This window comes from Phalaenopsis equestris, unplaced genomic scaffold, assembly GCF_001263595.1.
Source record: "Phalaenopsis equestris unplaced genomic scaffold, ASM126359v1 Scaffold000703, whole genome shotgun sequence".
Classification (NCBI taxonomy): Eukaryota; Viridiplantae; Streptophyta; class Magnoliopsida; order Asparagales; family Orchidaceae; genus Phalaenopsis; species Phalaenopsis equestris.
The window spans coordinates 320,083-332,769 of NW_018165143.1; the positions used below are offsets into that span (position 1 = coordinate 320,083).

Sequence of the window (12,687 nt, forward strand, 5' to 3'; positions counted from 1 at the left end):
AAAAAAAACAATGATTTGAAGTCATAATTGTTTATGAAGTTTGACATGAAGAATTTTTTTCATTTCAGTTTGACAAAGAATTTGAGAAAAGTGAAAAAAGTTCTTGAAATGAAAATAGATCATAGCAAGACTACAAATACATGTTAACCTAAATTTTGGTGAGGAGAATTTAAATCAAATCCCGAGCATTCACCCATAGACATTGGATCCCTTCTTATTAATCTCTAGGTGATTTTTTTTAGCCTAATTCTTCCTCCAGCTTCAGATTGAGCTCTAATTGAACTTTAGCTCATTTAATATATTTGGTACAATAACAAGTTTATATTGGAACCAAGGGAACCCTAAATCCAATCTAAGCCTGACTAAGTTCAATTTGACTCTTAGGCATCCATTAAGAACCCTGGACCTAGTGAGCCTAAAATAAATTCAAGTGTCCTAGGACTCTTCCTACTCACTTTTGACCCTCCCTGAACTTTTCCTGAGCCTAGAAGTTCTAATCAACTATGTTTGAGCAAGCCAACTAATTGTTCTATGTGCAGAATCATGACAAATGCCAAAGATTTCACTACTCACATGTCTTCTAATCGTACACCTACAGTTTTCTATGGTGTCTCCCTCGCCAAATTCTCTAAGTTTCAGCTCATTATTGGAGATCGTGACAATCTTGCTCACACATGCAGCTAGACATTGTATTTTCCTTCTACAAGCTCTCACATGTCATGCATCAACCAACCAGAAACCACAAGGGTGTTGCTTGACGTATTCTATGGTCTCCTCCATAGGCGCTTCATGGATTCTTAGATGTTAATTTAGGTGGGAACATTACCAATCAAACATCCACAATTTTAGATATTATATTTCTAAATCCAAGTACTTTCTCCTATTGCTCCAAGAAACAACACACGTTAATTCCTCCATAGGCGCTTCATGGATTCTTGGATGTTAATTTTGCTGGGAACATTACCAATCAAACATCCACAACTTTAGATATTATATTTCTAAATCCAAGTGCTTTCTCCTATTGCTCCAAGAAACAACACACGTTAACTCAGTGGTCTACAAAGTTGAATATGATGTCATTGCTTCTCTCACTTTTGAAATCACATGGGTGCAATCTGAGTGTTGTGAACTTGATATTCATTTCCTTTAGCCACCTACCAATTATCGTGACAAGCAATATTAGGCAACCTACTTATGCACCAATCATATCTCTCACTCCATAATGAAACACATCATCATTGACTTCCACTTCATACCAACAATGCCAAAATGACGATTTTTGTGTATCGCTAGTTCCATTTGTCTCATCTAATCTTCTTCTTTCTTTTTTTCAAATTTTTTTCTTGCAACCGTCTCAGAAAACAAGTCAAAATTGGTGTCCTCTACTTGGACTCAATCTTGAGAGGGCATATTAGAGAAAACTCATGAACCTTTCTTTGCACTTTTCTTTTCTTATTTATCATTCTCTACTGGCGAGGGAGTCAGAAGTGATGTAATTATGCCTTCCTATTATTTTTCATTCATATAATTACATATTGGCGGTATTACATGTGAATAATAAGAGAAGAAGAATTATTCTATCCATCTCAGATTCGTTTTTTCTCTACAGTGATTATTCCATAGAGTTCCTTCTCTGTCTTTCCAACTTATAGAAAGTAAAAAAAGCAGTATTCTGGCAGACCAGCTCTTCTAAAGCATAAATTTTGAACACTTAATACCAAAATTCTAAGGTCATCTTTTCTACCATGTTTCTTAGTAAATCTAGTTTAATCAAGGTAAATGAGGGTATGACTAATGATTTTACAGTTTCTAAGGAATAATATAACTGCATTAGATTGGAAAGGACAATGCATGCAATAGTAATGCAAGAAGCATTGGTTATGAAGAATTGAAAGTACATGCATGTCTCTGGCGGAAGAGAAATTTCAAAAAATTTTATTCTTGTTTTAAAATTTACGAGTTCGTTATTCTTGGCAAGTACATGCTGCTGTAGACGTTAACACCGCTAACCAAACAAGGAATATTTTTTACGGTTTACCATATAGCCACTGCATTAGAATCCACCTGACCGTTAGGTTCATTTCTCAGTGCATCCCAGTCTAATAAAGTTCAAGCAAGATTTGTCAATTATTCAATGTGCATGTTGACATTCTACTCTTCAAAGAATTAGATTATTATTTATGTTGTCCATCTTGGCCGCATCATCTTCTTCACCTTAATGAGCATTGTCACATCAGTTGAGTTCAGATGTCTAAAAGCATTTAGGTTGAACCTTGCACGGTATAATGTTTGTTATAACTGTGCGATTTTATTGAATACTCCTTTATGAGCCTTGAAAATGACGAGTCTTCCCTTTCAAGTAGTTTTGCTGGTGTGTCATATTCCAAGACTCTTCCTGTTTGGCAAGGAAAGTAATTCACTGTTAATATCTTGGTTTTAATAATTATTATTCTTTAAAGTGCAGAAACTCTCACCATCACTAAGAACCAAAATGAGATCACTATCGATGACAGTGTGAATTCTATGGGCTATGGTAACTACAGTGCAGTCATTGAATTCTTTGCGAATGGTCTCTTGTATGATTCCATCAGTAGCAGAGTCCACAGAAGCTGTCGCCTCATCAAGAACAAGAATGCTGCTCTTCTTTAGCAAGGCTCTTCCCAAACAAAACAATTGTCTCTGTCCAACACTCCAATTTTCTCCATTTTCAACAACTGCAATAATATAAATGGTATTATCCTTACAATAATGAAATCATGTTTATTTTTAAAGAAATTTGAGCTATTTATTCTGCTGGGTTATAACAACATGCTTTACCTGTTGAATCCATTTTCTTGTCCTTGCTACGTATCACTTCACCTAGCTGACACCTGTTTAATACCTGTACAATCATTACAGTACTTTTATGTTAGAAGCAGACCGCTTTTCTAAATTTTTCTAATAAACTAAGAATTGTTCTGATAAACTAAACTTGCCTCCCATATTCTTTCATCCGAGTACTGCCTCAGTGGATCAAAGTTTCCTCTTACTGTCCCCTCAAACAATGTGGGATCCTGTGGGATGATGCTCAACCTTGACCGCAAATCATGAAGACCTATCTTGCAGATGTCCACACCATCAATTATAATGCATCCTACTCTGGGTTCAACAATGCGGAAAAGTGCCTGGATTAGGGTTGATTTCCCACTTCCAGTTCTTCCTACCACACCAACCCTCTTCCTACCTGGTATTGTACATGTGATATCTTTTAAGACTGATGGCAAGTGCTCAGCATATCTAACCTGCAGTAAAAAGAGGCAATATAGAAAAGAAAAATGCCAGTTAATATGAATGTCTAGAAGTAGCGGTTGAGTTTTTATGTTAACTGCATCCATTGAATGATTTGGACATGTTTTTTATTTTTTCTGCTTTATAGTAACTAAGCAATCCCATTTCTCCTCTAACACATTGAAATTGAAAATATGATGCTCAATCTATTGGCTCATTTCACGTCTACCTGCTGTGAGGGACATGGATAGATTTAGTGAATTTGTTTGAAGTGTAGACTATAACTCAAAATTGAGAAACTCAAAAGAAAATTTTGAATAATAATTGTAGATAAGTAATTAAAATGGAAAATGAACCCAAACATGTGCACTCCATCAGTGAAATATGCCTATGTATAATTGTATTTGTTGGTGCAGCAACCTGCATCAAGGAAGAAGAAGAGCACAAAAAAAGATAACTGGAAGGGGAAATTTCTGTCTATCAAAGTAGGAAAAAGCTGTCACGTACGAAGAAAGGGAAATTTCTTTCTATCTGTTAGATATGGCTCATATCTGGGGAGTTGGAGACCCTTCCCATTTCTCCACTACCACAAGGTAGAATGGTCATAACACCTAACACAAAAGTATATTCACTAAACATCTATTTAATAGTACTAATAACAGAGTTAACTAATATAATAATGGTGATTAGGCAAGGATAAGTTGCTGCATCAGTTTCTCTCCACCTCAGAAGAACTCGTCTTGTGTTCAAAAACTTGATCAGAAAATGGTCTCTTAGCAACAACATATGGTAAGGGGGATGTTTTGTTTATTCTCAAATATTTTTCCAGTCTAATAAAGTTGTTCTGACCTTTTCCTTAGCATGATGAAAAAAAGTTGGCTGATATCGGGTAAGATATAATTCTAGACAACTACAACATGACTATGATGAGATTCAAAATTATATTCCAATATTCAGTAGGAGGTCTCAGTCTATAGAATTTCCAAATTAGATTGATAGTTTAAAAGATTTCCTTGAACATTACCGTATGCATGATTGACTACCGAAAAGGTAAATGCGCTAAATCAGAATTAGTGAACTCAAATCATTTTGGTCAAATGTTGCAGCTAAATTTACATGCGGTGATATGAAGCATCGATTGACTACCGAAAAGGTAAATGCGCTAAATCAAAATTAGTGAACTCAAATCATTTTGGTCAAACGTTGCAGCTAAATTTACATGCGGTGATATGAAGCATGATCTTAAAGAAAAATATTTAGTATAAAATGAATAGGGAATAGGGATCAACTACATGATAATTATAAACAGTGTAAATAGGTTGTATTTGAATAGTAGACAAGATTAAAAGATCTATTAGTTAAATATTATTTGCTTCTAGATCATTATGTTATCATTATTAATCTCATTAAAAATCTCAGAAAAGAAAATAGGGTTGAATTATGATAGAGTTATGAAAAAGCATTTAATGAAATTTTATATAAATTTTGGATATTGAGAAATATTACCATTCTCTTACTAGTAGTCCTGAAAATGTCCTTAGCATCTCCTTTGAAACATGTCAAATCCACACCAACACATGAATCATGCATAGACAAATATATTTATCAAAGCAACCAGAGTACATGAATGGTTTTTTTACGAATGTGTGGATATAAAGGATAGTTTGTAGTTACAATATGAATCTACATATAATTTGGTTAAATATGAATCTATATTTATATTAGACATTTTAATGAAATTATATTATATATGTATGCATTTAATTTTGTTGAATATGAAATTTCTAGCAATACAATCTGTCTTCTAAAATTTGACTCAGAATTAACACAAAATAAAGAACTCTCTCATCATCGAGATATCAGGGTGATAATTTTTTAAGCCTGCAGAAAATATGGCTCTGCTTTTCAATTATATATTTATTATGATGCAAAATTCTTGCTTTGGAATTGTTATTGACAATGTTGGTGCAACATTACCTGCAAATTCTTAAAGCATATGTTTCCAGTTTCTGGCCAATTTCTTGGTGGTCGGTTTTCCTCTATCAACAAAGGTGCTTCACTGGGGATCCGTGAGTATTGCACAATTCTTTCTACTGAGATCATTTTATTTTCAGCATTGCAAATATTCCAGATGATAGTTGCTAGCTGGGAGTTGAGATTAAGACCATAAGTTACTGCTAATCCTGCAATGCCTGCAAAGGATAAACAAATCCAGAGGTCAGATGTCATGACTAACAGATGAATTTTCTTAAAAAAATAAGTGAAGGGTTCTTTTTTATGATCAGTATTCTTACTTGGATTGATAAATCCTTCTGGAAGGCTTACAAGCAAAATGAGAGAGAATGCAAATACAAAATTTGAAAGCATATTCAGTCTAAATGAAAGCCACTCCATGCAAGATACATTGTGGAACCATGGCCTCGAGTGATTGTCAATAAGACTGAGGTTTGCTATTGTAAAGCGGTCTCCTTGTCCAAATGCTCTGATAGTCGCAGCTCCAGCTAGTGATTCTGCAAAATGATGTAGGATTGGAGCCCTTTGGATTCCTGACAGACGCGCAAGTTCTCTTGCAGTTGGTATGTAATATCTCTACAGTAAAAAAATGGTAGATGAAGATCAAGGACTCTAAGGATTGAGTGCTAATTATTATATATGTCTCATTAGTAAATATAGATTTAAAATAAAGAGGGCTTATCTAGTGTATGGAACTGTCATTAATTCATATAGGGTGTTTTGTTAAATATGTACAGATATTGGTTAAGTGTGAATAGTGGGTAACATGTCTCTAAATTTTTTATCAGTGTCTTAGTTTTCAATTACAATTGCAAAGCATCTTTTTAGATGTATGGCTAAAGCTGCGTACATCAACTCCTGCCATGCCTTTCTGAGCAAGAGCTCCATAAACTTGGTATGCCCTCCTAAATGTACAAAATTAGAGAAAATCTCTCATCATAGGTTTAAATTATGGCAATGTTAGGGGTAAAGGTTGGGCATGGCAACCTTTGTTGATATGTTACCATGCAATCTCTGGAGTTTTGTGCAATGTTACATCCTTGTTTTATTTTAAAAAATGGAAAGATGAAGATTATTATCTGAATGCTTGACTTATCCACATCAGTTTGTTTACATTGTTTGCAGCAATTACTTAATTTGTGATCAGGAAGTTAAAAGATGGGCCCTTTAGTGTGAGTAAATGCTTTACTTATCCACATCAGTTTGTTTACATTGTTTGCAGTTGCAATTACTTAATTTGTAATCAGGAAGTTAAAAGATGGGCCCTTTAGTGTGAGTTGCTACTATGTGGCATTGACATATTACCTGATACCGGAAACATATGATTGTCACTGGGATGAATAGGGCAAAAACTGGCCATGCAACTTGTGACATAACTGCTATGGTCCCGAGGATCTGTATTACCGAAAAGGCACACCAGCCTAACCTTCCTGCTATCTCCAAATCCAGCACACTTTGGTCTGTTGAGGCCTATTTAGAAGTCATGCATTTATAATTATTTCCAACTACTCATTCAATAGTTCGATGCCATACTGAATAAAATGTGTAATCAATTAGGTATTTGAATACTAACCCTGTTTAAGATTCGTCCTGTTGGCGTTGAATCAAAAAAGGACATCGGTGCACGAAGCAGAGAGTGAAGCATGCCTTCAAAAAGCGTTTGTGATGTCAAAAGACCAACTATTGCTACTAGCATTGCCCGGGCCAACACACAAAGTGAACTCCCAATTGACATAATTATATATACTGTGAAAAGTAAACTAATTCCTATTTTTTCTGGTGCATCTGTTGTTGGAGGGGAAGCCCATGCCATCCAGTAGTTACTTGCTACTTGCAGTATCTGGAAGAGGGATTGTGCTGTAATTATTACTGGAATTAAAGCCCCTCGTCTCACAGCTGTCAGATATGACCAATAAACCTCTTTCCCAATACTACCTTTCTCTCTTTCCTCATCTTGTGTTAGTCTTCCTCGTTCAGCAACATCTTGAGAGATATCCTGTGCGGACTCTTGCTTTTCAATTCTTTGCAGCTGAGTGTCTTTAGAATTTTCTAAATCACATTCATCAGTGGTTGAATTTCCTGCTATCCTTCCATTTTCTGTTTGAAAACTTCTGCTTGAGTTTTCTGCATTGAAGATTGACTGGAGAGCTTGGTTGTGAGCTCCTACTAAAACCTCAAATCCTGTCTTTTGGTGCAAAAGTTCGTGAAAACTTCCGGACTGTGCTATTCTTCCATTCTGCATCACCTGTTGATTGATAATATTTTTTATTAGCTTCTGTTATAGTTGCTCTACAGTTAGAAAATAAATTTACTCTTTAAGGCAGCTTAAATTGGCAAAACAGTAGTTCACTGTATGATAGTTTAGTAGTCCATTTGTGTTATACTTAAATTTGAAGCTTGATTGGCTGGGAATGTAATGCATCTAAAGCAAACTGCAAAATAAATAAAGCCAAATTGGCTGCATTTATTTGTCATCTGATTGTGAAAATGTTGAACAATGAACTTCACTACAAATCAAATATAAGAAAATTACTTTATATGCAAATATTTGGCATTTTCACTAAATCTAACAGACCCTAAATTTCTTCATTGGAGGCCAAGATTCTGCTCTGAAATTTTAATAGTTAAGGCGTGTTTCTCACTAACCAGGATAAGGTCTGCTGTTGGGAGAAACTCCACTTGATGGGTAACATAGAAAATTGTCTTTTCTCTTAGAATCCCCATAAGGCATTCCTTCAAAATACAAAAAATAATTCCCTTAGCGTCAGAAAAAACTTTTGCTTTTGACAATTTGTGCGATTAGCCCTCTCTGTTCCACTGTGGAATGCTTTCAATTTCTATTTAAATTTTGTAGAAATGAATTCTCGATGTAGGGAGGCGTAATTGTCAAAAGGCATTCAAATACATCTTTGACGTGACAAGTGACAAAAGAAAGGAACCTTAAATAGTTGATTTCCAGTGTGAGCATCAACTGCACTGAAAGGATCATCAAGAAGGTATATGTCAGCATCCTGGTAAACTGCTCTAGCAATTTGAATTCGCTGCTTCTGTCCGCCGCTCATATTGATTCCTCTTTCTCCAATCTCTGTTAGATCTCCACTGGCGAAGAGCTCAAAATCCTTTGTTAAAGCACACGCCTTGATAGTTGTTTCATACTTATTATGGTCATATGGATTTCCAAAGAGAATATTTTCCCGTATGTTGCCAGTTAATATCCAAGGGGATTGAGGTACATATGCTTTGCTGCCACTTATTTTTACTGTCCCTCCCAATTTTGGTATTTCTCCAAGAATCGCTGATATTAGACTAGACTTCCCTGAACCAACTGACCCACATATAGCTACTTTCATCCCTCTTCTTACTCTCAACTGTATATTACAAAGTGTTGGGGATACAGATTCCAATTTCCAGCTGAAAATCCCTTCTTCTATTTCAACTTCAAGCTCTGCTTCATTTCTGAGAATGACTTCTACTGCATCAGATTTTATTTCATCTTCCTTTAGGTAGGAGGCTATCCTGTCAGAAGACACTTTTGCCTGGGCTAATGCTGAAAGCACATCAGGCAGGTTGAAAATAGGATCTTGTAGCATTCGAAATGTCGCCAATGCAGACAAAACTCTCCCCGCTGTTAGAGGGATTCCCATCAGTATGCATGCCCCGAAAGTGATTCCTGAGATAAAAGTTGGTGCACCCCAAAAGATAAAAGCTGAAATCGCTTGAAGTCTTAGAGATTTCCACAGCCAGTCACATTCAATTTTACGCAAGTTTTCTAATTTTAGAAGATACTTCGTGTCCCATGCTTGAAGCTTGAGAATCTTCATGTTCCTGAGAACCTCTGCAGTTGATTTCATTCTATCATCTTTGGCTTCCATGATCTTGGACTGAAAATTTTTTTGTCTTTGTGTAAGCGGAATATTCAATGCCATTATAAGGAATGTAGTTGCTAATCCAGCGAAAGCACCAAGGCCTAGATTTCTATAAAGCACATTAATTGCCAGCAAGATCTGGATTGGAAGCATCCATATAATGTTTGCATACCACATAATATCTGTGATTCTTTGGATGTCAACACTCATATAATTGATAAGCTCCCCACTAGTATGACTTTGTCTTGATTGATTTGATAGATGAATTCCTTTTTGGTAAATGTGAGAAATCAAAGCTGCCCTTAGACGCAGACCAAGCTGTCGAGCTCCAAAAATCCATTGTCTTTGAGCCACAGTCTCCACAAACTTGGAGCTAAGAAATGCCAGCGCTAGAATGTATCCATTCTGAAGTCTGTGATTCCGCTTTCCTCCTAGAAAACTTACAAAATCATTTATCAATGAAGGACCAACATAGGAAACAGCTGCGGTTACTATTGCAAAAGATGCATTGATTACAGCCTTCCTTCGTATAAATAAGAACATCGCCCTGTAAACAGATGAGTTCTTCCATCCATACTTTTCCTTCACTCTTTCAAGGCACTCATCAAAAGATTGTGATAGGAACTCCGCAGAATCTTTTACATCAATATCAGGCACTTCATGTTGTTCCAGTGGTTTCTTGATTCCAATGGAAAATAATGGGTTGAGCCAGGAGAAAGTAACGAGTTCAGAAAGACTTGCTCTCCCATACGGGCATTCTCTTTTAGTTTCTGTTTGTTTCTCCACAGAACCATTCAGCAGCGGTTCATTTACACTGCTTGAGGTGACGCTGATCCCTGTTTGTCCCCTGACTGACATTGCTGTCAGGCACATGCAGGAAAAGAGAGCAATCATATTTAAAAGTTCTCTTGCTCCCATCTTCAACTTGTGTGAAAGGATAAACTGCAGTTTAAAAAATAAGCTGGTTGCAAACTCGAGGAAGATACTCAGGCATAATAATCTAATTGTCCAGGGGATTATGATGGTGGCTTTTCTCCTGAAAGTGAAAATGCCTACCAGCATAATAATGCATGATAGCGCCTTCATTATTTCAGAAAAAAATTTGACTGAGAGTTCACATTGACCGTCATATTTATTTGATGGGAATAATAGGAGCTCGAGAATTTGGCAGAGCAGAATCGCTGAGCAAGACCATTTGCAGACTTGGTATGAATTTCCAACTCTTATGTTTCCAGGAATAGCTTTTTCTACTGAACATTTTTGTTCTTCCTCATTGTACTTTGTTTTTCGTGCATTACGGTCAAGAATTATTTTAAAGATGAACTGAGCTGAAAATAAAACCAGGAAAAAGAGATTAAGGAATATGAAAATGTTCTTCCAAAAGCATGGGGAACTCGTCTGCAACCATTCTTTCCAATAAGAATTCAGCCGGAATCCTGCAGAGCACGAAGAAACCCTTTTTACATAATCTGAGAAATCAAAATGACATTGAGAGGTTAGAGTTGGCAAAAAAAACTGTCAAAACATTGTTTTTTCCCTATAGTTGGGACATTTCTGATTGATGGTGGGAAATAAAGATGTCCAAAATCATTTTACGTCATTGATTTATTTATAACACGTAACATGATAACATAATTTTGCACCCAAACTACATTGTCAAAAGTGCATCTTAGTAGTTGAAATTAATATTGACTTATTGAAAGCTTACAGCATTCAGGAAATAAACATTATATAATTCTTTTCTTCACAATTTATGTATGGAGGTAATATTCTTTTGTTTTGTTTCCTCTTCGGCCATTATGGCCATGCTCAATGCAAATCAAACATGTTTTCATTCGCTTATAAGGTCCTGCAGCAAATTTTTATGGATAGAAGGTCTAGATAATGAGTTTTTAGGTTGCAATGAAGTTAAACACCAGTGTCTCTTGTCAAACTTAACCTTTTTCTAAGTTATGGAAGAAACCTACTCGTTAAATGCCTTGCAGGAGTTTCCTAAATGCATTGAATTCAAACAATACTTGCATGCTGATATAGTAAACATGTTTGATTGTATTGAGTATAGCTTAGAGTGTCATACAGCACATTATTTCTAGCAATGTGTAGGTTATCACTAATCTGTTATACAGTATTGAATTTGTAGAAGGTTCATTTTTAGATGAAATGTTGCGTAGCTCATACAGTCTTTATCTTTTCTTGTTGAGAATGAATTTTCATCCACCAACTCAGGTAATTACACACACTGGCTATAGAATTCAGATCAGGGTCATTTGATTCAAACCCATTTTGTTATGGCGGAATCTATCTTTAGGATATTCCAAGTACAAGGTAAGTAGATTTCCACGTTTGACCGATAACACCTTGACCCAAATCTCTTGAAGAGGTTTAAATCACTCCAATAAACAGATTGGTCTGTAGTATATGATGGCTTATTAATCCAAGTTTGCACCTCTATATGCTCGTCTTTCTGCACAACTACTCGTTTTCTGGCACACTATTATCTCCACAGAGCCCAGTTACCTCTTCTTTTAGGTATTATTGCTGAGTACTAACAATTCACCTCAGTCTTTATTATATTGCGTCATTAATACAAGAAACAAGTTTTTCACTCTTTACCATATCGATGAATTCTATCGGTGGGTAAGTTTTCTTTAGTATTTTGTCTTTACGCCTTTATCTGTTGTAGAGTGGACCAGTCTATCATGCAAGTTGTGTGTGCAAGCTAAATTTTCTTGTAATTTTTGTATCTATTTTTTGTATCTATTATAGTTTTTGTAGCTATCTTGTTTATCTTTTAAGTTTTAAAGGTCCATTGAATCAGTGTAAAATTGGCAGCCATGACTAGCAACATAAAAGTAAAACATTACTATTTTTGTATCTATTATAGTTTTTGCAGCTACCTTGTTTATCTTTTAATTTTTAAAGGTCCATTGAATCAGTGTAAAATTGACAGCCATGACTAGCAACATAAAAGTAAAACATTACTGGCTACTTTTACCAAATTATTTTTCTATTTATAGGTTCTGAAGAAAATTGAGCCAGATTGGCCAGTTACTCTTTATATACTTTTGGCATTTGGATATAGTAGTGCATCATGTTAGATATGGCTCATATATGGGGAGTTGGAGTTTCTTTTGAAGAGGCGTGTCTCCTGGTGAAAAGGAGTGTCTCTTGGAATAAAGGGGGTTGGGAGGAGCGAGGGCGTGATTGTTGTTTTATCTGAGGGTTTGTATATGTCTATTTATATGGGAAACCCTATGGGATGTAATTGAACTTCTCTGAAATAGTGAAACCGCCGCTCGCTCCCGAGGACGTAGGCAATTCTTTGCCGAACCTCGTTAAATCTCCGTGTTCTTCTAGTTTGTGTCGATTCCTGTTTTATTCCGCGTTAAATTTCACAACACATCATTAATCTGTTTAGGTATCCATTGCTCAGTAAAATCAATATAGGATAAATATTTAACTATAACTGTAAACTTCTCTCTCTCTCTCTCTCTCTCTCTCTCTCTCTCTCTGTATATGAGACAGAATGAGTGAGGGAATA

The 12,687-nt window shown here is 35.8% G+C and overlaps 2 protein-coding genes across 2 annotated transcripts in view; both read right to left on the reverse strand.

The window, feature by feature from the left end:
* Positions 1-1,877: 1,877 nt before the first annotated feature.
* Positions 1,878-10,634, reverse strand: LOC110030349 (putative ABC transporter C family member 15). The gene is made up of 10 exons (XM_020733021.1): positions 8,220-10,634; positions 7,927-8,013; positions 6,854-7,525; positions 6,586-6,750; positions 5,562-5,856; positions 5,245-5,459; positions 2,976-3,281; positions 2,818-2,881; positions 2,475-2,714; positions 1,878-2,395 (listed from the first exon to the last, which is right to left on the reverse strand). Exons 1-10 carry the CDS (start codon positions 10,230-10,232, stop codon positions 2,262-2,264), a joined length of 4,191 nt encoding a protein of 1,396 aa, XP_020588680.1. The 5' UTR covers positions 10,233-10,634; the 3' UTR covers positions 1,878-2,261.
* The window catches only part of LOC110030352 (ABC transporter C family member 9-like), a 6,309-nt gene continuing 4,192 nt past the window's right edge, over positions 10,571-12,687 (reverse strand). The window contains exon 3 of the mRNA XM_020733024.1: positions 10,571-10,582. Coding sequence (XP_020588683.1) covers positions 10,571-10,582 — 12 coding nt within the window. The remainder of the gene's footprint in view (positions 10,583-12,687) is intronic.

What these genes read in the sequence shown, in the direction of transcription:
- LOC110030349 (XM_020733021.1), bottom strand. Translation starts at nt 10,232, where the DNA reads ATGAAGGCGCTATCATGCATTATTATGCTGGTAGGCATTTTCACTTTC. An exon ending in CAGGACGAATCTTAAACAGG is followed by an intron (nt 6,751 to 6,853) that starts GTTAGTATTCAA and finishes ACTTCTAAATAG; the next exon opens with GCCTCAACAGACCAAAGTGT. An exon ending in AGAAGGATTTATCAATCCAA is followed by an intron (nt 5,460 to 5,561) that starts GTAAGAATACTG and finishes TATCCTTTGCAG; the next exon opens with GCATTGCAGGATTAGCAGTA.